General features: G+C 41.7%; 2 protein-coding genes across 4 annotated transcripts in view; one reads left to right on the top strand and one right to left on the bottom strand.

Annotated features, from left to right (window-relative positions):
* ophn1 (oligophrenin 1) overlaps positions 1–17,445 on the top strand; it is a 70,853-nt gene extending 53,408 nt beyond the window's left edge. For 2 of the 3 annotated variants that reach the window (XM_051660455.1, XM_051660470.1), the window contains 4 exons: positions 2,774–2,903; positions 14,014–14,064; positions 16,996–17,047; positions 17,241–17,445. In XM_051660455.1, coding sequence (XP_051516415.1) covers positions 2,774–2,903; positions 14,014–14,064; positions 16,996–17,047; positions 17,241–17,252 — 245 coding nt within the window. In that variant the 3' untranslated portion in view covers positions 17,253–17,445. Of the gene's footprint in view, positions 1–2,773; positions 2,904–14,013; positions 14,065–14,475; positions 16,972–16,995; positions 17,048–17,240 lie in introns of those variants that run through there. The other variant, XM_051660460.1, reaches the window with a different exon arrangement.
* A 2,277-nt stretch (positions 17,446–19,722) lies between these two features.
* ar (androgen receptor) overlaps positions 19,723–25,461 on the bottom strand; it is a 134,629-nt gene continuing 128,890 nt past the window's right edge. Inside the window, exon 8 of the mRNA XM_051660442.1 lies at positions 19,723–23,539. Coding sequence (XP_051516402.1) covers positions 23,381–23,539 — 159 coding nt within the window. The 3' untranslated portion in view covers positions 19,723–23,380. The remainder of the gene's footprint in view (positions 23,540–25,461) is intronic.

The raw sequence follows: 25,461 nt of genomic DNA, 5'->3' as shown, positions 1-25,461 counted from the left end.
CGTAAACATTCAGGACACAAATGAATGATTTAACAGCAAAAGCTGCGATTTATTGAGATAAATATGTAGTTTGCATGTGCTGTGCTTTAAATGTGTGTTTGTGAATGTGTGGAGACAGTGTTGTGCTTACAATTGTGCTCATACCTTTAGAGATCCTTGGCTCATACACAGAAAACACCATCATGAGCATCGCACGCTTTGTAGCAGATGACAGCGAACAGAGCGCTGACTCACTTTTTAGCATGAGTCATATACAGACTACATATTTATTTAATTAAATAGCAGACTTTTGCGGTTTTCTAATCACTCCGAGACACGTAGCGACCAGCTTTTCCAGAGTGAGAAGCTACCGTCATTACATCAGAGCTCTTTGGTCATAACAACACACAGAAACACTTCCAAATAAAACCTCCGCCAAAATAAAAGCTCAATTTAATTAAGTGAAAAAGTATGACAGAAATAGATCACTACTGTGTAGTTTTGCAACATTCACTGTAATACTACAAATAATAATGCTACTTATAAATCAATAGTAATTGTATTATATTTAAGCAATATCTCACATCTGTGATGCTCTGTTATGCAGCACTTTATTTGACAAAAATAACCCCAATGTTGTATTTTGGATTGTGCTGTGAGGTTCTGTATAAAATCACATAATTGTATAAAATAGTACAATATCATGTTTAAAAATTTATTATTATACTTTCATTTTAATGAATTCATTTATTTAAACACCATTTTGATGATAAAATTGAAATAAATAGTTGATATGGAATAAAAAAAAAAAAAAACAGGTATCGGTCTCTGTATCGGCGAGTACCAAAAAGAAAGTATCGGTACTTGTACTCGTTCTCCAAAAATGGTATCGGGACATGCCTAAACAAAAGCCAGCTCATTTATCACATCATCCTCCTGGAAGTTACATCATAATTGGTGGGAAAACAACAACATGACATGAGCAATAGATTTCATGAATTCTGTAGTTTCTGTTTTGTGGTATTGGTTTGTTTCTCTTTAAAACCTTTAAGTAGATTAGGCTAATTATAGAAATCAGTATATCAAAATCTCAAAAATATAAAAATTAGGTTCACGTTGACAGCCTTGTATAAGCTAACTTTCGATCCCTGCTGAGCAATAGCTACATTTACATTGCAATTATAAAAGAGGCAATGCTTAGTGTTTTTGTATTGTTTTCCAGTTAAAATATCTAAACATCCTTAAAAGTGAAGTATGTAATTTCTGCGGTACTAATGGCACCAAACGGAATTACAAAAATAAAGTATGTTTTCAAACATTTGCACCCCTTAGACTCATCAAGCCCTTTCGCACTCTCTGATTCCCTATGAACAAATAGGCCATACTAAATAAAAGTTGATAAACGTTTAACGCCGTAATTAACCAGACCACTATAACATATACACACCAGAGAGAAAGCGTAGCAGAGGAATCGGGTCGTCCGATAAAATCGCCGGATTGAACAGCAGCTGGTTGTGCGGGGAATCCACCACATGAGGTAAGATGGTTCTTCTGGTAACTAATAAGTGTAACGATACATATTCAGAGTATCTTACGAATTTATCTGGAGCTCGACAGTAATGAGCTAACTTGTGTGGCAATACCTTGAGTGTAGTTTACTTGTCGAGAAGCAACTCATCTCCATTGAACCCCAAAAATTCCCTCAAAGTCCTACACCTTGTAAATTCGATGCCAATGTTCACTCTGATTTTGCTCCGTTCTCTGTCTCTGTGTCTTTTAGCAAGTCTTCGAATTTTGGGGAAGCTAAATTTCTTTTCCTCTGTAACACGTCTACCATGGATGTTCATATTTTCACGGCTGAACAGCTTACTACAAGTAGCCACGCCCCAAAGTCATGCTATAGGTTAAGCTAGAAAGGTATGGGTGGAGCTGAGCGGGTTGCTCAAAATATAAACTTCAATGTTTTGATAATGCCTGGGAGGCTCAGTGTTTATACTTTTGGGGGAGGTAAACCCACGAGTGGCTTACTTATAGTTCTCAGTGAACAATAAACTGGAATAGTAGAACGTATTTTGACATCAAAAAAGTTACATACTTCACCTTTAAAACAAGACACATTTACTTAAAATGCAAAGTGACTTAAAATAAAGTCTTGTTTTCAGGGAAAATAATAACATTTTGCGAGGTTTTTGCTTAAAACAAGAAAAAAATGTATTTACCAATGGGGTAAGAGAAATAAACAGCTTTCCCTTTGAATGAAGTTTATTTGTCTTAACCCATTGTCAAGGCTTAATATATTTTGTCATTTTATTTCTCAAGTAAATAAGTCTTATTTTAAGGATGTTTTGATATTTTGACTGAAAAACAAGACAGAAATACAGATTAGGAAAATAATGGTTTTGCAGTGTAGCTCTTTATTTCCATCCTGTTATGTTCCCTTCTGTTAGGTATCCTGTTACTTTATTTATTTCCCTCCTGTCAATGTTCATACCATTGTGTAAATAATCAAGTTATAATTAAATTAAGTGCCTTAACTTGATCAGAGCATATTGCTGAACGTCTGGCATACCATTTTATAGAAATACCTCCACAAGTATATTATAAAACTTAGTTGAAATGATTGATTCCTGGGATGTAATAATGCAACATGGCATCTGAAGTATGGATGATTAACAGAGTACAACAAAGAAGTCAGCATTCCCTTCTGATAGACACACATGCAGACAGTGTTCATGATGCAATGAATCAGACAGTTAAACTGTTTGTAACAGGTGTGTTTGTGTGTATGTAACAGGAGAGGGCCAGAGGCTAAAAGGACAATCTTTCTCGGAGAAGAGTTCCATCTGCCGGCCTCCCACTCGACCACCAGACCCACCCTCCCGCTGCCCTGTTAAAACTCAAACTGAAGACACACCAGCATCATAGTGAGTAGTAGATATTCATCACAACAAACCTCAATGTACTGCTGGTTTTTTTTTTTTTTTAGACCCTTCTTTCCAATGCCCTTGCACTGAATTACAAACCTTGTGTTGATTTTGTTCTGTTATTTGGATTTCAAAGCACTTGTATTTGAAATACATTTTTGTAATGTGACTTTGCGTTAGAGAGTATTCTGAAAAAAAAACAAAAAAAAAAAACAGATAGGGTTGGTTTGCTGGTTTAGCTGGTCCATGCTGTTCACCATCAAAAATTGTCAACCAACATGATCTTTCTGGTGATTATGGTTTAGCATGGTCTTGTTGGTTAAAGCCAGGTGCACACTGTATTTTTACGGTCCATTACTATTGTTGCTAGTCAGATTGTAGGACATCCAAGTGAGATCTTTGGTAAAAGCCATGGCACACTGTACAACATTATGTCAGACAGTACGATACACATTGTAGTCGAAACTTTTGTCCCAGTTGCCCCGTTTGACAATGCTGACTGGTTGTTTTATCTCATCTGGCTGTCATAGGAGGCTAAGATTCATCGCCAGTTAATTGGCCATTGATGAACAAGTAACTCTAAGTGATCAAAGACTGCTGGTTTTCCAATACTACAAGACAAATCTTTTATGTTCCTTGAAATTTGTCTCAGACGGCAAAATCGTGGCCAAAATCGCACAGTGTGAACCTGGCTTAAGCTAGTTAAAAAGCTTGGCGGGAACACTAGCACACCTACATTCCATGCTGGGGACCAGCGGGCAAAAGAAAAGATATGCTGGTGATTAGCTTCAGTTCAGTTTGTGATCAGTATTCCATGCCCATATTTTACCATTTTGTAGAATCATCTTTTACAACTTTGGAGCAATGACAACGTGAAGTCTTTAAGGTCAAGAATATTCCAGCTTTGCACTCAGTTCAGATGTGATTTTGGCTCATTCAGGCAAATTTGTTTCAGATTGTTCCAGTTACTTGGTTGACACCTGTCCACTGCAATTTTCAAATAGTGCCGCAGACTCTCAGTTGGATTGAAATCAGGCTTTGACTCGCTCATTGTATGAATTTTTTTGTTCATGTGCTACTATGATTTCGATTCTGCTTTTAGTCTGTAATTATTGACCTGCTGAAGGATGGACTTTCTCTCAAGCTTTGTTTTTTAGGAAGACTAACAAATGTTTTCTTTAGGGTCTACATTTGTGAGGTTGACTAGTGTATCTAGATTTATTTTTCTAATATTTGTTTTACCGTTAATTATTTGTATGGCTGTGCTGTAAAGAAGATGCATTTATAGCCAATTCTCACACCATGAGCACTGCATTTTTAAGAAACTTCATCAAATTAAACAGTTCAGCTTTTAAAAACACATTTCACACACCTGCGTTCTGTTACATTCTGTTCCCTATCTGTCACTCACTCGACGTTGTGTCGATGTAGTGACACTAGGGGTCACTCTTGGGAGCCTGAGACACCTCTGGTCTTTGATAAAAGGCCAATGAATATTGCCGAGTGGTATTTGCATGCCACTCCCCCGGACATACGGGTATAAAAGGAGCTGGTATGCAACCACTCATTCAGATTTTCTCTTCGGAGCCGAACGGTCATGCTCATTGAGCTGAATATTACTGTTCATTCACCTCTGCTGGATCTGACGGCGCATTTCAGAGGCTTCTCCCTCCTCTGCACTGGTGCACTGCAGAGAACGCCCCTGGTCGCTTCGGCAGAAAAACAAGAGAGAATATTTTCTGAAAGTGTATATATTTCTCTAAAAGAGCGGCACACACGGAGCGTCTTTTTAAAGATGCCTTTCCGATTGTGTGTTATTCCTGGTTGCAGTCGTTATCTCTCAACTTCGGATGGTCATGATCACTGTCTTTCGTGTCTGGGCACGACCCACACGGAGGCAGCGTTTGTGGATGGTTCATGTTCTTACTGCGAGAACATGACCATGGCAACGTTGCGGTCGCGGCTTGCTTTTGTAAGAAAGCAAGCCACCCCAGCGGCTCCCCGCCTCGGTCCTTCTACCTATGGGTATGAGGCCAGCGCGGCTAGCACTGGGGGCGATTTGGGGACCCCAATGGGATCGTCTCCGCTGGGCATCACCCCGCGGACCTCCCATTCCCCAGCACGCTCGTCTGCCCCAGTCGGGCTTCCGGATGAGTTCGCCGGCCATATGGCGATTCCCCCAGTGGATAAGGCGCTCGCGGTGCACCTATGCCCGCAGAGCGCCGCCACCTGGTGCGGACACCCTAAGCTCCCGTCCAAGCCCTGTAGGCTCACGTCGTCCCTGATGGCTAAAGCCTTCAGCGCTGCTGGACAAGCCGCCTCTGCCCTGCACGCCATGGCTCTCCTGCAGGTCCACCAAGCCAAGGCGTTGAAAGAACTGCACGAGGGTAGTTCCGCCCCAGATTTGATCCAGGAACTGAGCACGGCGACCGACCTCGCTCTCCGAGCGACAAAGGTTACAGTGCAGTCTCTCGGGTGGACGATGGCCACACTAGTGGTCCAGGAGCACCACCTTTGGCTCAACCTGGTCGAGATGGGTGAGGCCGACAAGACACGGTTCCTTGCTGCACCCATTTCCCAGGTGGGCCTATTCGTCGACACCATCGAGGACTTTGCCCAGCAGTTCTCGGCGGTGAAGCAGCAGACGGAGGCAATCCGGCACATCCTGCCCCGGTGCGGCTCAAGATCCCGCACTTCATCTGCTCGTCGCCAAGGGCGTCCCCCTGCGGTGACTGCACCGGCTCTGCCGCAGCCCACCCCTTCGGCCTGGCCCTGGCGTGGAGCCCACCGCAGGAAGCAGACGCCACCCGTCTCACAGCCGGCGCCTAAGAACCCACGGAGGTCCTTAAAGTGCCCCTGAGACGGGTGACCCAGGGACGAGGGAACCCACTCATGTGGAGCTGGTAGAAAGTCCACTCAATCCCCCGGTGGAGGGCCAGGCAGAAAATCTTTTGTTGCCTTTTTGTTTGATTTCGTCGCATGCCCAAGTGGCTGTGGTACCCAACAGTTCAGCAAAAGAGCGGCTTCCTTCCTCCCTGGGTCACATACCCGTTGTGTACGGTCGTCACCACGACTACCGTCCACGGGTTTTTTCTTGCAGAATTGGCGCTCCAGCGGTGGCCTTTCCGCCCCTGAGCGCCCAGCTGTGGCACACAGCCGCCCCCGGTGTGGCAGTCTCCACGGGTTACGAGGACAGGCCTCTTCCTCCCCGGTCCCAGACTGTTCCGGGGGTGGTCACAAGGAGCGGGGTAAGTGCTTCGATGTCCCTAGACTCAGCATGGCCACGACGTGGTGTGGCACCTCGAGCTCCGCCCCACCGCAAAGCCCCACCTGCCGGTATGCTCGACGACGTTGTCCCCTTGGTCCCCCTTGCACGGAACTTGGATGCGTGGCTCGCGCTTTCCAATCCGTCGCGATGGCTGATCCGGACCGTCCGACTCGTCTACGCGATTCAGTTTACCAGGCGCCCGCCCAGGTTCAGTGGTATTCACTTCACCTTCATCAAGAGCGAAAACGCTGCCACCTTGCGCGTGGAGATCGCTACCCTCCTACGGAAGGGCGCAATAGAACCTGTCCCTCCAGCCAAGACGAAGAAAGGGTTTTACAGCCCCTACTTCATCGTACCGAAAAAAGACGGTGGATTGCGGCCAATCTTGGACCTGTGAGTACTGAACCGGGCTTTACACAGACTCCCGTTCAAGATGCTGATGCAAAAACGCATTCTGGCGAACGTCCGGCATCAAGATTGGTTCGTGGCGGTAGACCTGAAGGATGCGTACTTTCACATCTCGATCCTTCCTCGACACAGACCCTTCCTACGGTTTGCATTCGAGGGTCAGGCGTATCAGTACAAAGTCCTCCCTTTCGGCCTGTCCCTGTCTCCTCGTGTCTTTACGAAGATCGCAGAGGCTGCCCTTGCCCCGTTAAGGGAGGTGGGCATTCGCATTCTCAACTATCTCGACGACTGGCCAATCCTAGCTCACTCTCGAGACATGTTGTGCGCACACAGGGACCTGGTGCTATCACACCTCAGCCGACTAGGACTTCAGGTCAACTTGGAAAAGAGCAAGCTCCTCCCGATTCAGAGCATCTCTTTTCTCGGTTTGGAGTTGGACTCAGTCTCCTTGACACGCGCCATACAAACGAGCGCACCCAGTCAGTGCTGGCCTGTTTGAAGGCGTTCAAACAGAAAACAGCGGTTCCACTGAAACTTTTTCAGAGGCTCCTGGGGCATATGGCGTCCTCGGCGGTGGCCTCCCCGCTCGGGTTGATGCATATGAGACCGCTTCAGCACTGGCTCCAGACTCAAGTCCCGAGATGGGCATGGCGCCACGGGACATCTGTCACCGTCTTCTCAGCCCTTGGACCGACCTCTCATTTCTACGGGCAGGTGTTCCTTTAGAACTGGTCTCCAGGCACGTCGTGGTCATGACAGACGCCTCCAAAATGGGCTGGGGCACTGTTTGCAACAGGCACACAGCCGCCGGCCTCTGGACGGGCCCGCGACTGCATTGGCACATCAACTCCCTCGAGTTGTTGTCAATTCTGCTCACCCTGCGGAGGTTCCGGCCGTTGATCTAGGGTAAGCACATGTCAACACGGCAACAGTAGCATATGTCAACCGCCAAGGCGGTCTGCACTCTCGTTGTATGTCACAACTCGCCCGCTGTCTCCTCCTCTGGAGTCAGCAGCACTTCAAGTCGCTGCGAGCCACTCACATTCTGGGCAACCTCAACACTACAGCAGACGCGCTGTCACGGCAGGTTACCTTCAGGGGAGAGTGGAGACTCCACCCTCAGGTGGTCCAGCTGATTTGGAGTCGATTCGGACAGGCACAGGTGGATCTGTTCGCCTCCCAAGAATCCTCCCACTGCCCGCTCTGGTACGCCCTCACCGAGGCTCCCCTCGGCATAGACGCGCTGGCACACAGCTGGCCCCCTGGCCTACGCAAATATGCGTTTCCCCCAGTGAGCCTGCTTGCACAGACCCTGTGCAAGGTCAGGGAGGACGAGGAGCAGGTCATCCTGGTAGCACCCTACTGGCCTACCCAGACATGGTTCTCAGACCTCACGCTCCTCGCGACAGCTCCCCCCTGGCGAATTCCCCTGAGGAAGGACCTTCTTTCTCAGGGACAGGGCACCCTCTGGCACCCACGCCCAGACCTCTGGAATCTCCATGTCTGGCCCCTGGACGGCACACGGAAGACCTAAGTGGCATCTGTTCGCTAAGTGGTGTTCTTCCCGACACGAAGACCCCCAGAGATGCGCAGTCAGATCAGTGCTTTCCTTCCTGCAGGAGAGGTTGGAAGAGAGGCTGTCCCCTTCCACCTTGAAGGTGTACGTTGCCGCCATAGTAGCACACCACGACGCAGTCGACGGTAAGTCCTTAGGGAAGCACGACCTGATCATCTGGTTCTTAAGAGGCGCCAGGAGGCTGAACCCTTCCAGACCGCGCCTCGTTCCCTCATGGGACCTCTCTGTAGTTCTTCAGGGTCTACAGAGAGCCCACTTTGAGCCTTTGGAGTCAGCCGAGCTTAAGGCACTCTCCTTGAAGACTGCCCTCCTGACTGCGCTCACTTCCATCAAGAGGGTAGGTGACCTGCAAGCATTGTCTGTCAGCGAAACGTGCCTGGAGTTTGGTCCGGGTTATTCTCATGTGATCCTGAGACCCCGACCGTGCTATGTGCCCAAGGTTCCCACCACCCCTTTTAGGGACCAGGTGGTAAACCTGCAAGCGCTGCCCCAGGAGGAGGCAGACCCAGCCCTGTCGTCGCTGTGTCCGGTGCGCGCTTTACTTATCTATTTGGATTGCACGCAGAGCTTTAGAACCTCTGAGCAGCTCTTTGTCTGCTTTGGTGCACAGCGGAAAGGAAGTGCTGTCTCCAAGCAGAGGATCGCCCACTGGCTCATTGATGCCATAGCTATGGCATATGTTGCCCAGGACATGCCGCCCCCGGTAGGGCTACGTGCCCATTCTACCAGGGGTGTAGCGGCTTCCTGGGCCCTGGCCAGGGGTGCCTCGCTAACAGACATTTGCAGAGCAGCGGGCTGGGCAACACCCAACACCTTTGCAAGGTTCTACAACCTCCGGGTGGAACCGGTTTTGTCCCAGGTAGTGGCACGCAACACAAGCGGATAAGGCCGGGATAGCCGGCCGGGTGTATCGCTTGCACATAGCACCTTCCACCTCCTTTTGAGCTGAAGATGTGCGCCATTAATTCCCAGTAGTGTTCACAAACTATGTTCCCTGGTTGACTTCCTCCGAGTCCTGTGGCAGTCGAGTTTTTGGAGAGATTCGCTGCCGGCCCAGTACACGCGCTAACTAAGAGTCCTGTTTTGGGGTATGTGCTCCGCATGTGGTGGTTCCCTGTAAGAGCCCCCTCTGCCCCAGTTTCCATGTTTGTAGTAACTCCTCCCTCATTGGGCAGTATCTACCTTGAAGACTCTCCACATGGTTGGAAAGACCATGTGACATATCCTTCCACTTAAATATCCCCCCCTCTCTTTGGGCGAGGTGTGGTCTCCGTTGTGTCTTCCCCCTGGCGGCCCAGTCAGATAATCCCCCTTCTTTTTTAGGGAGTGGAAAAAAGAGAAGGGGAAAAGAGGCCATGACTGGGTTAAGCCTGTCTCTATCTTTTGGGTAGACAACTTGTCCCCAAAGGGCCGTTCGACACTCATAACTGTGTTGGGGGAGGTTACATGTCGACCTGGTGTGCTGGCTATGAGGCACACAGTAGTCTGCCCACCACACAGTTCACGTAACACAGTTCAGCCAGTTGTGGCGTTTCGTATAGGGACCCCTAGTATCACTACATCGACACAGCATCGAGTGAGTGACAGAGAGGGAACGTCATGTTTACGTGTGTAACCTCCGTTCCCTGATGGAGGGAATGAGACGTTGTGTCCCTCCTGCCACAACGCTGAACTACCCGCTGAAATGGCCGGACCTTATATCGGCTCCTCAGCATAAAACCTGAATGAGTGGTTGCATACCAGCTCCTTTTATACCCGTATGTCCGGGGGAGTGGCATGCAAATACCACTCGGCAATTTTCATTGGCCTTTTATCAAAGACCAGAGGTGTCTCAGGCTCCCAAGAGTGACCCCTAGTGTCACTACATCGACACAACGTCTCGTTCCCTCCATCAGGGAAAGCCCAATAAGAAACACGTTTGATCGGAGTGTGGTGGATGGGTTACCAAATCAGCCTAATTATACAGGTCTTCCTTAAAGGAATAGTTCATCCATAAATGTAAATTCTCTCATCATTTACTCACCCTTACATTGTTCAAAGTCATATGACTTTCTATTTTCCATGGAACACAAACAAAGATATTTTAATGGAGATATGATTTGTGTTTGTCCATACAATGCAAATGAATGGTGACCAAACTTTCAAGCTCAAAAAAGCACATAAAGGCAGCATAAAAGTAATCCATACGACTCCAGTGGTTTAATCAATGTCTTCTGAAGCGATCCAATTGATTTTGGGTGAGAACAGCCCAATATAGAACTCCTTTTTCACTGTACATCTTGTCATTGCAGTCTCTAGGCACGATCATGATTTCAAGCTCGATTCCACTTTCTAGCGCTTGACGTATACACAGAGCGCTAGATGGTGCTAGGGAGTGTTATCGAGCTTGAAATCATAATCACCAAGGAGACTGCTGATGTCAAGGTTTATAGTGCAAAAGAAGCTATATTTTGGTCTGTTCTCACCCAAAAACCGATTGGATCACTTCAGAAGACATGGATTAAACCACTGAAGTCTTATGCATTACCATGTCCTTTTTTTGAGCTTGAAAGTTTGGTTATTATTCACTTACATTGTAAGGAGAAACAGACATTATATCTCTATAAAAATACCTTCGTTTGTGTTCCGTGGAAGAAAGAAAGTCATTTAAGTTTGATACGGTGTAAGGGTAGCTCTGTAGCTCCTTCAAAGTGATCGTTGGCCTCTATGTGGTTCTCTCACAAGTTTCCCCATTGTACAGAGAGTTTTTTGAGGGATGACCTTTTCTAGGAAATGTCACGGTGGCTTGATAGTTCCACCAACCAACCAAAGAACATTGGGACATCCAAACACACACACACACACACACACATACACTATATTGCCAAAAGTATTCGCTCATCTGCCTTTAGACGCATATGAACTTAAGTGACATCCCATTCTTAATCCATAGGGTTTAATATGACGTCGGCCCACCCTTTGCAGCTACAACAGCTTCAACTCTTCTGGGAAGGCTTTCCACAAGGTGTAGGAGTGTGTTTATGGGAATTTTTGACCATTCTTCCAGAAGCGCATTTGTGAGGTCAGACACTGATGTTGGACGAGAAGGCCTGGCTCGCAGTCTTCGCTCTAATTCATCCCAAAGGTGCTCCATCGGGTTGAGGTCAGGACTCTGTGCAGGCCAGTCAAGTTCTTCCACACCAAACTCGCTCATCCATGTCTTTATGGACCTTGCTTTATGCACTGGTGCGCAGTCATGTTGGAACAGGAAGGGGCCATCCCTAAACTGTTCCCACAAAGTTGGGAGCATGGAATTGTCCAAAATCTCTTGGTATGCTGAAGCATTCAGAGTTCCTTTCACTGGAACTAAGGGGCCAAGCCCAGCTCCTGAAAACCAACCCCACACCATAATCCCCCCTCCACCAAACTTCACAGTTGGCACAATGCAGTCAGACAAGTACTGTTCTCCTGGCAACCGCCAAACCCAGACTCGTCCATCAGATTGCCAGATGGAGAAGCGTGATTCGTCACTCCAGAGAACGCGTCTCCACTGCTCTAGAGTCCAGTGGCGGCGTGCTTTACACCACTGCATCCGATGCTTTGCATTGCACTTGATGATGTATGGCTTGGATGCAGCTGCTCGGCCATGGAAACCCATTCCATGAAGCTCTCTACGCACTGTTCTTGAGCTAATCTGAAGGCCACGTGAACTTTGGAGGTCTGTAGCGATCGACTCTGCAGAAAGTTGGCGACCTCTGTGCACTATGCGCCTCAGCATCCGCTGACCCCGCTCTGTCATTTTACTTCGTGGCTGAGTTGCTGTCATTCCCAATCGCTTCCACTTTGTTATAATACCACTGACAGTTGACTATGGAATATTTAGTAGCGAGGAAATTTCACGACTGGACTTGTTGCACAGGTGGCATCCTATCACGGTACCACGCTGGAATTCACTGAGCTCCTGAGAGCGGCCCATTCTTTCACAAATGTTTGTAGAAGCAGTCTGCATGCCTAGGTGCTTCATTTTATACACCTGTGGCCATGGAAGTGATTGGAACACCTGAATTCAATTATTTGGATGGGTGAGCGAATACTTTTGGCAATATAGTGTATATATATATATATATATATATATATATATATATATATATATATATATATATATCTTGGTATATATCTCGGTTTTATATCTTTTTTATAACTCAGAAGTGCTCTTAAGATGTCATTTGCACAGCAGTCTTTAAGATTCACAGCTAGAATAATGATGACTTAACTGTGGGCTTTTTGTCCAGATTAAAATCCTACAGTTATTTTAATGATTTACAGGTAGACGTCAATTTCTCGGCAGTTGTGTCCTCATGAACACAATTGTTTTCCTTCTGTGTAAATGTGAAACTTCTTCAAGAAAAGGATTGAATTCTTATGCAAAAAACATGTTACAATTTGCAATTTTGTTAACAATAACCAATACACAATATGGCCAAAAGAATATGGATACCCAAACAATATACCCATATGAGCTTTTTGAGCTAGCATATGAATATGTTGTCCACATACTTTTGGCCATGTAGTCAAGTCACCTTAAAAACATTTTTGAGTTTCAGTAGTTAGAAATAAAAATATCACAGAGAGCTAAATTCCAGCATTGGATTTGCAATTCAGTAAACTGAGAGAATGAGTTAAGGATCTGAACACTATGAAAGGCACTATAAATATACTTTATACACCAGACTTTATCTGTATATGGCTGCTAATCTAGAATCTAGGATATGTTTCTGCATGTCAGATCCTTATAATTACCATTCTATGAGCAGGATCAGGGAGCGGTAATTTTAGACCAACTCTGGGTCTAAGAAAACATGTGGGAATGTTGGCTGTGGTGTCATATCTCGACTTGCTTCAATCCAATTTCTCTCACAAACACACACACTCGCACTTTCTTGAGGAAGAAAGTGGATAATTTATCTTTTGTTTTTTATTCCAAGTCTGAAGGTTTTTCTTCACCAAAAATGATATATGTGTACCGTGTACCTGTTTCACATCACTTTTAAGGGCCAAATTTTGAAAAAAGTCACAACAGATTTAGTAAAAAATTTAAAAGCCAACTCAAAGCAAAGATTTATTGAACTAGATGGAGCGCATCAGATGAAACAGAACACTGGTGAGTAAAAAAACGCAGGGCTCCTGGTCAAAGGCGTCCATCTAGATTATGTTTACATTTAAAAAAAAATTGAAAAGTAGCGCAGACTGATGCAAAAACACGTTCAGTGTGAAGCCCTTAAGGATGTTAGTTCAGGTGGAGGGAGGCTGTCAGTCAGACCTCCTCTTAGCTTTCATATTTTTCATCTTAACGGAAACATAAGTTGCTTTGTTTACAGACATTAAAACTTGCATGCACGCTCAAAGATTCAATGCGGATGTCAATATGTACAAGAGATGTATCTGCAATGAGTGACTCAGATCTGAAAAGAGCAACATTTCCACTGTTGGGATTTAAGATTGAAGCTTCAACCTCAGAAGAGACCACAGCAATTTTCTTCACATCATGTTAAAAACAATATTCCTATTCAGAACAGTGCTGTTATAGTTAACTAAAACAAAATGAAAGCATTTGAACTTAACTGAAATACTCAATACTGAAATAAGAAACATAATTGTAAAAAATGAAGAACTAAACTAAAACAGATTTTTATGACACCTAAACAAACTAAAATAAAAATGACCACAAATAAATTTTAGTTTCAGTTTTTCATACACAGTATATTTATACATTTGAAACTTTTAAAATACACCTTAAAATGTGATTACACTATATTGCATTTCATAAACAGTGTTGTATTGATGAATTTTTTTCTTTGTCTTTGTCTTTCTTTCCACAGTGTTGCCTCCAAAACTAAATTTTTTGAGAATGCTTCCAAACAGATAGGGAGGTACGTATTTGTGTATGCCATGTATGCATGGGCAATTGCTGGTTCGCTCGCGAGTGTGTGTGTGTGTGTGTGTGTGTGTGTGTGTGGGCAGGTTTAAGTGATTTACGAGGACTTTTTTTAGGTTACAAACTGGTAATTACAAGGGTATTATGCTATAAATGTGGTTTATGAGGACATTTCTATTGTCCCCATAATTTAAATCGCCTAAAAAACATACTAAACAATGTTTTATTGAAAATGTAAAAATGCAGAACGTTTTTTGTGAGGGTTAGGTTTAGGGGTAGGGTTAGGGTTAGGGGATAGAATCTATTGTTTGTACAGTATAAAAATCATTGTGTCTATGGAGAGTCCTCATAATGATAGCTGCACCAACGTGTGTGTGTGTGTGTGTGAACCTTTCATTGTTTCCAGCAGCTGCCTGACCTCACTTAGCACAACTTTTAAATAAAGTGGAGTTTAAAACAGGACCACATGATGAAAGTCCTTGTGTTACAGACCAAACAAAAACTGGACTAGGTATGCATCCGATCAGTTGTTTAGTCCTGCATGTTGGTTTAGTTTAAACCCTTTTTATAGACAGATACTTTAGAGCAGGTAATCTGATTTATGTCTGGAGAAAGGGTTACATGCACACACTTATAAAACGCACACACACACACATACACACACACACACTTACACCCACAGGCACAGTAGCCTTATTTTAACCCCTTTGCTTAAAGGAATAGTTCATTCATCAAACGTCTGTTATCTTCCAACCCATAGTACATAAAATGGAGATGTTAGGCAGAATGTTAGCCTCAGTCATCATTTACTTTGATTGCATGTCTTTTTTAATGGTGAATAAGACTGAACATTCTGCCTTATATCTCCTTTGTTAAATGGGTTTGGAACAACAATGAGGGTGGGTAAATGATGACAGAATTTTCATTTGTGGGTAAACTATCCCTTAAAGTAGTGAGTTTGTTAATACAAGTGGGTTAAAAAATAAAAACATCATGCTAAGAGCCCCATGTTAAGGATAGAGAATTTAGACTAGCTTTGCTGTCCGCAGTGAGCTGTTGGTCAAAGGTCACTTTGTGCATTCGGTTTATATGAGAGTGTGTAATCACAAATGAAAATGGGTTTATCTTTTAGCAAATTCTAAACTATTCAGCATGAGACAGAAGTTTGGCAAATTTGTCTGCCTGTTTGAATATAGGAGGATTCTCCTCATGGCTCATGGCTGCTCGCCAAGCCAACACACACACACACACACACACACACACTTGTGTGGAAAGTTCAAGGCCTTTCACAATGCTAGAACAAATCCCTGAGGGAACTCTCAAGAGTATACTAAGATAAAAGGTTCGACCAATGCAAAGTATCAAAGTGAACAAATTAGAAGTCAGTAATGAAGCACCACTCCCCAATTATTTCTCCAGTCTGTGTGCAGAGCACGCTACACAGGTGTCCATGTCACATTTAAAGGAAAAGTTTGCCATCAAAATTCTCTCATTATTTACTCACCATCATGTTGCACTAATGCTGTTTTTTTTTTCTCCATGAAAACAAAAGCAGAAATATTTTAAGAATCTTTATGCAGCTCTTGCCATAAAACAGCAGTTTAAAAAGGACTCACCAAAAAGCACCATGAAACTTGTGATAGGTTTGTGTGAAGAACAGACCCAAATTTAAGTTGCTATTCACTGATAATCTTAACCTCTGCCGAAGCTCATATCTAGCTTGCATTCTCTTCCTGAATACAAAAATGGTGTGTTGCATTTGCTTAATAACATGATGTAAGGTTAATATAGCAACCCACAGGAACTATAAAAATCTGCTTTGCACTTTTAAATGTACTGTTAACCACCATAGGAACACCTGTAAAACAAAAGGCCACATGATGACTTACTGTAAATTTAATCAAGAATGCCTTTTAGAAGTAATGGCCAATAAACATGTATAGACAGTGCACAGTGTCGCTCACACAAACACAAAACACCATCAGGGTACCAAATGTGACAAAAAGAATGCAATAAACATTAATTATACAATAAAAAAAAATTATATAAAACACCCCAATGTACATAACTGATATAAAAAACAAGAAGGAGCATAAAATATTTAGTCAAATGAGTGTTGGATTAGGTGGAAACTTCTGGGAGTGGCCAATTATTAATTTTCACAGTAATTCTAATAATAGTTTACAGTAAAAGTACTTGTCTTGTTAAGAATTATATAAATTATCGGCATTAACAATAAGGTGAAATTATAATTTTTTTCCTCTTAAAAAACAAAAAAACAAAACATTGATAACACTTTACAATAAGGTTCCTTTTGTTATCATTTGTAACAACATTAGTTAACATGAACAATACTTTAACAGCATTTATTAATGTTGCTTAATGATAATTTCAACATATAGTAAAACATTTTTAAATCAAAAGTTGTATTTGTTAACATTAGTTAATACACTATAAACTAACAGGAACTAACAATAAACAGTTGTATTTTTATTAACTTACATTAACAAAGATTCATAAATGCTGTAAAGAAATTGTTAGTTCATGATATCTAATGCATTTCCTAATGTTAACAAATAGAACCAGATTGTAAAGTTTTACCAAAACCTTTTTTAACAATATTTTACTGTAAAAATACATGTCTTGTTAAACAAAATATACATGTACTGTACATGTAAAGGTAACTACCAGTTAACCAAATACCTTTTTGTTTAACAGTAGCATTCTGACATTCTTTTTCTGTTCAAAATATGAACAAAGAGGATGTTCCTCTGCTTTATGCGGGTAAATAATGACAGAATTTTCATTTTTGGATGAACTATTCCTTTAATGTACATAAAATCTATTGATCCTTTGTATGAGTGCAAGAGACATTTTAAGGTGCTAAATAATTAATGGCAGCAACTTATTGTTTTATGTCCTGCAGCTCCTGTCCAATTTCTTCTTCTAATGCCTCACATGCTGCTTCTAAAGATGAGGTACAGCCAGTCTTCTTTATTATTAGTAGTAGTAGTAGTAAAAATATTAGCAGAACTGGTAGGGTTTTTGTTGTTATTATTATTAGTAATAGTAATAGTAGTAGTAGTAGTATCTAAAGAGATTTAATGTCACATATAATCAGTTGCATGTGTATGCTGAAAGTTAATTTTTGTCACTTGGTTTTCTTCGCAGAACACTAAATAAGATATCACCACTACAACTGACTTGTGGACCAATTAACACACAGCAGCGGTCAATAGACTGTGTGCGTGTAGCACAGGCCTGAGTCTGGACCTGGTATTTGGAGATAAATGATAAATGTTACTGACAGAGAGCCACAGCACAACCCCTCCCCAAGTTTTATTTTTGTGAATTAATAAAAAAAAATGGTTCTGTTTTTGTGAGCGCATGATGTGCTTTTATGCCAAATGTTTAATCACTTGCTCATTTTGTGGTAAAACTAAGTCTTTGATTGTTACTCGGATCAAAGAACAAAAAGAAAAGCATTGATTCTTTTTTATTTCTCAAACACTCTGACCTTCATGTGAACAATAGGGATAACTGCCCCCCCCCACACATTGTGTCTCTCAATATCTCCCCTTTTTTCTGACCTACATAAAGTGACTGACTCATAGAGACTCACTGCTTACAGTCTCACTTCTACACACTGTACATGTCAGCGCTACAGACTTCACTTTAAGAAAGACTGAAAGTGGAATACACCCTGAATGTATTGTATAATAATCAAAATCAACACTAACACTATGCAGAAGCAAAGCACGGTTCTATTAATTATCTGTTATTATCTCAGTAATTAGTAGCTGGAAGGTGATGAATGACCTGAGTGCTGGTTCTCAATGTTTTTGACATGGAAAGTAGTTGCGGTAATTGCAAAGCGTCTCTCCGATCATCTGGTGGGCCACGCCTGAGGTTTTCCTACAGCAAACTAAAAGAGACTGAGGAACTTTTGTTATTTTGACAAGTTCACTGAGCTTCAGTAGGCTTATCTCTCCTTGTCTCTTGCTTTTTAAAATGATCATTTTACCTTACTGATGAACAGAAATTTTTTTTTTTTTTTTTTTACTTAAATGGACCCATCAGATTTTTAGTCTCAATCTTCCACCAAACATGTGTTTGTTCTTAAAACACTGTGAGCGTTTACTGAATGTTTATTTTGGTCAGTGTGAATCAAACATGTGAAAGCTAAAGACTTGAGACACAATCGGAAATGACAAGAAAACGAGTATCGAAATGTTTTTGGCAATTCAGATAAGGTTACAATTTTAGAGAGCTTTGCGCAGTAGCCCAATTTCACATTTGAAGCAGATTGGGGTGAATTCCTATGTAATATTATTGTCATAAAGCTCCAGCTCATTTCTAGTTTCTATGTTTTCTCTTGTCAATGAACATTTTTGTAAATTCTTCAACTGTTCGTCAAGTTCTTGATGCCTAACTCTTTATAACAGTTCCTAAACTCTGTTTGTGTATTTTTGTTTAAATGTACTGCAGGAAAAACCATGTTTGTTTTTCTTTTTTTGTGAAAGTGCACAGAGAAGGCCCACAGTTGAAACAAATCTATAGACTTAACTAACCTCAGGATAATGATCAATGAATGATTGGCAGAAAAAAATCATCCATTGGAATCCACTTAAATTAAAACTGCTGTGCGTCAAAACCCAACAGAGCAAAAATTCATAGTTTAGAAAAACAATGCTTTCCACAGAAATTTTTCTCATGCACAGTTGTTACTTTTTGCATCATATTGTTTCGGCCCGCACAATTCAGGGTGTCACATAAAAGTTACAAAGGCTGCAGAGAATAATTTGGTGTTTTTTTATTTTTTTATTATGTAACTGAAAGCGGTAAAACACAAACAAACCTGATTTACACAAGCTCTACACAACATGGATCAGAGCTTCAAAGTGTCTGAGAAGCGATTTTCCGTATGATTAGAAATCAGTTTGCAAACTGCTCAAAATAAATAGTCAGTTATCAACTGTCAATACAACACTACATAGCAGTACTAAACATTCTGCAAAAAAGCGTGCATGCACATAGACACGCATCCACTCATACAATCAACTGCTGTTAAAAAAAAACTATAAATTTACAAAGATGTAAGTAACAAACATCATTAAGAAGCCAGAATTCCATAACACCAGGAAAAAACAGGATTATTCACACAAGAGAAAAGAGCTGTAAAAAAGCATTTGCTAATGATTAGATGTGTAATTGCTTTTATCAGCCAGCAAAGAGATTAGAAAAAGAAAACAAGTAGTTGTAAAATATATGGGAGTTTTATGTGGTTTACAAAGCTTGAACAGGACATAAATAGATACAGCTCAGCCTGCAACAATGTTCACATGGAGTAGTACTGTATGGAGTTTTCATTAGTAAAACTCATTTAGTGTCTGTAAACCAGTGTGGTGCTCTCTCATTTATGTAAACCCCTGTTTTAATGAAGTCAAATTAATGTACACCTTGTTGAGTTTCTGTCAAGATCACAGGAAAAAATAAATCAGTGAGAAATTGTTTGGTGAATTTATTTTCCCTCGTGTACTGAAAGACCCATTTATAACTGCAGGAAGCATCCCGGTGACATGCAGACTGTTATTAAGACTAGGTATATGAGAGCTGAAACGTTTTGTGAACCAACACGGGCCAAATTCAGTACAAAACATCACATTCACAAATGTGAATACACAAATATCCTTGTGGCTTTTTGTCAGAAAAAAAAAAAGAAATATTGTGATTGTGTTTGTACATATAATGGAGGTGATGCAGAGCCTGTGAACAGATTTAAAGAGAGCATATAAACATACACATATGTGCTTTTGTTATTAGCTGACCACACTGCACACAGTAAGATAAATCTTAAAGCAGAGATCTGAAACCATTTAAGACTTTAATTGAAAACCAACACCCACAAAAGTTCTACATTTTATATCATAAGAGATGTGTTAAGAAAGTCACAATGTAAATCCAAGCACAAGTCAGTCCATGAGTGCAACATGAGCCAAACGAGGTGATACATCGAGTAGTAACCGACATATTACAAAATTTCCACAGTAAACAGACGAGTGAGAGCGTATCCCTCCCTGTCGAAACCGAATATAAACTAAAGCTGGGCAGCTGTGTTTAAGTGCATGCGTTCTCTTGCAGTTTGTCAATAATTGCCATCAAATCCTCTTGAAGTCTACCGTCTAATTAATGACTTTTTGATCAAAGTGTTTGGCTCTGCCCTGAAGCACCACATATTTGCGGTGGAAGTCATGAGCTCTTTTTTTGGCAGGGTAAAAGTGCCGTTTGGAGTTCTGCAAATTCTAATGAGTGCTTTCGGGCCGTCTAAATGGGTAAACACCTGCGTGTAATTGCGTGGTGCTTGGTGCTGTCAGAGCAGAGGAGCTGTCTCTGACAGCCTATTCTTTGCCTGGCACATTTAAACTGTCAACATGCTCCGCGGCGACGAGAAATCATATCTCATCGTTTTAACTTTCTGGAAAACTCCCTTCTCTGCCAAAAGTCCCCAGGTCATGCCAGGCCTGACAAAGACAACACATCGCTGAGAATTCAGGGCTCTTTAAAGAGTTATCTACATACATAACGCTGCAGGTATTATTCAATCATTTAGAAACCGAGAGCACAGAGAGAAAAGGTGACACAATGCCTAGAAAATATGCGCAGTGCTGTAGCTACTGTATGAGGAAAGAGAGTAAAGATGTTCTGTTCTGATAGATAAATAAAGAAGTACAAATACATAGGCTACGTATCATTTTTGTTTAATCTTTTTTCTCAGTTAGAGCCCTCTTGAATAAGCACGAGAGTTTAGCACCACTTGCCGCCAATTTGCGACAGTCTATGGCGATTAAAGTCGGCATGAAATAAAAATTCACCCTATGTTCTAAAAGCATGTTAGTGGTCTTATTGTGAACAATTCACCCATGCATATGTTTTTGTTTTTTTGTTTTTTTACCTTGTAATATTTAATCAAAATGTAATAACTTGGTGAAACGACAGACTTCTCTCTGGTGACGTATTCAGGACTTCAATCATTTAGTCCGCTTAAAATCTGCCCCTTTCTTATAAATACCACAACCTTGTGTAGAGTTGAATGAAGCGTCATTCGCATGTTAGTGAAGATGGCAAGGTGTATTTCCATCTGTTTTCCTTCAAAACTACCGTTCCTTAACCCAAACTTCCTTGGTTACGGTTCAGCTGGCTTGAATTTACATTTTGAATGAGGAGGAATAACAGTGAGACATTTCACACCTCAATTGCTGAGGTGATCGTTAATGAATACAACGCTTCGGATGCATCTGGAGTTTATTTATATTTTTGAATGCAGTTATCTTGGGATGCACAACACGAGTAAGTGTTTTTTTTCCTTTATATTTAGTACATTGTGATTCAAAACGTTAAAATCACTAATTTTTCAACGGCTACAACCTCTTCGTAAGCAAAGACAGCAATGTGCTTTTGCGCTTATGTTGTCAGTTTGATCATGCTGCTCAATTTCACAGATAATCGGCTCTAACTCGAGCAGCATAGTGGTTGGGGTGTGTGTGTCCACTGCAAACTTGCATTCAGTTCTGCCTCCATTCCGATACGCAGTGCCCATAAATTCACAATCCAATCAACAACCAAAGGATAAACTCACATTTTTTTCTTGTTCGATGAGCTGTTTTACTCGGAAATACGTCACAATCCGGAAGTAAAGACGGTTACAACTTCCATTTCATGTCGACTTTAAGATGTTTGGTACTAGTGATTATTTATCTGATAACGTAACAGTACTATCCTATTTTAGCACATAAGCATATCTCTAAGCATATTTTTTTTAATCGGTTTTGTTTTTTAAAGCTGTGCACCATTTAAGCATGTTTTGGTATCCCAAGAAGAGCTTGATAAATGAGTGTGTTAAGCATCTGATTACTTATTGCTAGCACAGAGAAATGCAAATTCATCGGTGGCATTTACTAGGAAACTGTATCGTAAAACTATTGACTACATTCATACATTAGCACATAGAAAGGTTGAAAAGAACCACGCTTAACTTTTACATATATATATATACAAGAACATTGCCTTGCCAAATCTTCCATTAAGAACAGAGAGAGAGAGTGAGTAACTTCATAAGAGCCTTATGGGAAACATTCCCGTTTCCTAACAATATCCATTTAGCTTACTGGAAATGCAGTTTGGTTTGTTAGAATAACTAGGGATTTAGCATGCAATTATTTGTTGTTTTTTTTGTCGTGATGAATATGACGACGGCATGCATTTATATTTCAACCGTCTACACTGACCCAAGCTTTCCTGTAATTATGTTCTATATACAAGTCTTTAAACTTTCACCATTATACCCTAAAACTTGTACTTACTGTAAATATCCAGGTTTGAAAAAAAGAGCACTGTCTTAACAAAAGTCCGCTGTCTAGAGGAGGCAACTCTTTGTGTTATGACTTTGAGAAGTTTCTTATGTTTAATTCTCAGTAAAATAGTAACAAGAGCAAAATTCAAACTCCACTTTGACAGATTTTTACAGACGTTCAATTTAACAAAAAAGGTAACTTTTGCACCAATCTTTAGAAAACCCCAAATCACTGAAGCCGTTTTAAACACGATAAAAAGAGCCTCCACATTTCATAAAAAAAATGAATGAAGCGTTTGTTTTACAATCAATAAACTGATAAAGCAGTGGGAACACTGTTTGCCAGTCAGCTGATGTCCTTCTGTCCTGAATACCAGACTGTTTGTTGTAGTACAGTACTATATTAAGTAGTGTGTTGTTAACTAACAAGAGTCAGACCAAATGGTCTCCAGTACATAAAATCAAGTCTCAGTTTATGTGATGTTTGAATGTAATTCCATATGCATGCTGCTAACATCTTTTTTTGTTGTTATAGATTAAGGACTCAGATGAAACTTCAGCGTGATTTTTTCCCCCAACTTGTCTACCAGGCAACACGCTGTAACTCTTGAAGGATAACTGCTGGTCGAACAAAAGAACAAAACCTTCTTCACACCATGCTGTCAGTTTGAGAAAATGAGCTCAAATGATCTCTGAGGAGAAGATAGACAACTGTAATGATGAAATGGTCCCGCTATTTTTCAGGACCATTTTTCAAAAGGAGGGAGTGACAGAGACAGAGATAGAAAGGGAGAGAGATGCAAAAAAATGGAAAACCAAAATTCAGTATTGTTCAGTCGTGTCACTCGAGTCGAGTCCGCAGGCTGGTTTAGGCTGTATCAGACTGGATCAGGCCGAACTGACTGGCTCATATTGACTGGGTGGGGTTGGTATGGATCGGTGGTACAGGGTTTTAGTCATATCACTTGTGAAACAGTATTGGTTTAGCCAGGCCAGCGAGGATCTTTGGCACCTGGACCGATATTATTTCAGCAATCATTTCGGGAAAGCTGACCTTGGTGGGCAGGGACCGAGCCTGGACAAAGAGGTCAAAGGTGAACTGGTGCAACTTCTGAACAATCTGGGTGAGGGAGAGAAAGAGAGAGAAAGGGGGAAAGGAGAGAAGAGAACACAAAAATTACAAAGCACAAAGAAATACAGGAAAAGAAAAGACCATAGCATTATATCAACCATTTTTATATCAACTGTCTCATATGCAGGGTTGGGGAGTAACGGAATACATGTAATGGGAATACATATTTAAAATACAAAATATAAGTAACTGTATTCCACTACAGTTACAATTTAAATTAATGGTATTTAGAATACAGTTACATTCAATAAGAATTTTGATTACTGAAGAGATTACTTTGCATTTTATTGTCATTTGTTTCATTTAATATTTAGTCCTTTCAGATGGAAAACATTTATACATATAAATGATGTGATCCAAAGTGCATATGAACAGTGGTGAAACACTTTCTTATGATGTGTTACATTCATACAAGCAGACAGAGAAGTAAGTTTGAAGCAAGTATATATTTTTTGTATTGTTTTCCTGTAAAAATATCTAAAAATCCTTAAAACAAGATCAGTTTGATTGATCTTGTTTTAGAAACAACACTGCATAAGATATTTAGGTTTGTCAGAGAATGTATTTTTAACATGTGTATTTTGTCTTACTGTACTGGCAGAGTTTTATAGTCAAAACAAGTGAAAAAATCTACCAGTGCTGAAGAAGTAATCCAGAGTATTTAGAATATGTTACTGACCTTGAGTAATCTAACGGAATACGTTACAAATTAAATTTTACAGCATGTATTCTGTAATCTGTAGTGAAATACATCTCAAAAATAACCCTCCCAACCCTGCTCATTTGTTTGTGTGAAAGTATTAGAGGTCTGCATGTGCCTTAAAATGAAACCTGAACCTGACCCGTACCCGAGACCATGTTGCCGGACCCTATCCGGCCTGAACAATACCATCAGATTTTAAGCCCGGACCCGACTCGAACCCAAAATTGCTTACAATCTAATTCTTCTCTAAGCAAGTACTTTTGCTATATTTGTATTTTTATATTTTATTTTATATTTTTATATTGTGGCTATATTTTATGTAAGCATATAGGCAACATTCGTAACAGTACTGAAACAGTAAACATACAGTTTTAACAAGGCACGGCCGCCCCTAAGTACACTAGAGCAGAAAGGGAAAAAAGCATTGACTTAACGTTTATTTGCTGAAACTTTACCTGGTGCAGAACAATCTGGAATAAAATGAAACACTGCAACAGTCCCCTCTATGCAGCCTGAACTTGTTCAGATTGTTGAATCTTTGTGACAACTGTGCTAAAAAGAATCGAGACGTTGTGTCGATGTAGTGACACTAGGGGTCACTCTTGGGAGCCGAGTTGTGATATACAACAAGAGCACAGACCGCCTTGGCGGTTGACATATGCTACCATTGCCGTGTTGTCTGTCCAAACTAACACGTGCTTGCCCTGGATCAACGGCCGAAACCTCTGCAGGGCGAGCAGAATTGCCAACAACTCGAGGCAGTTGAAGTGCCAATGCAGTCGCGGGCCCATCGCAAACAGTGTTCTAGAGGAACACCTGCCCATAGAAATGAGAGGTCAGTCCAAGGGCTGAAAAGACGGTGACAGACCAGCGTGATGACCACACGATGTGTCCTGTGGCGCCATGCCAAACCGCAGGAAGTGTCTGTGTCGAGGAAGGATCGAGACGTGGAAGTACGCATCCTTCAGGTCTACCGCTGCGAACTAATCTTGATGCCAGATGCTCGCCAGAATGCGTTTTTGCGTCAGCATCTTGAACGGGAGTCTGTGTAAGGCCCGGTTCAGTACTCGTAGGTCCAAGATTGGCCGCAACCCACCGCCTTTTTTCGGTACGATGAAGTAGGGGCTGTAAAACCCCTTCTTCATCTTGGCTGGAGGGACAGGCTCCATCACGCCCTTCCGCAGGAGGGTAGCGATCTCCTCGTGCA

The sequence above is a fragment of the Myxocyprinus asiaticus genome, chromosome 3 (genome assembly GCF_019703515.2).
Source record: "Myxocyprinus asiaticus isolate MX2 ecotype Aquarium Trade chromosome 3, UBuf_Myxa_2, whole genome shotgun sequence".
In the NCBI taxonomy this organism is placed as follows: domain Eukaryota; kingdom Metazoa; phylum Chordata; class Actinopteri; order Cypriniformes; family Catostomidae; genus Myxocyprinus; species Myxocyprinus asiaticus.
Note: the sequence above shows the minus strand (reverse complement) of the source record. Positions and strands in the feature narration are given on the sequence as shown.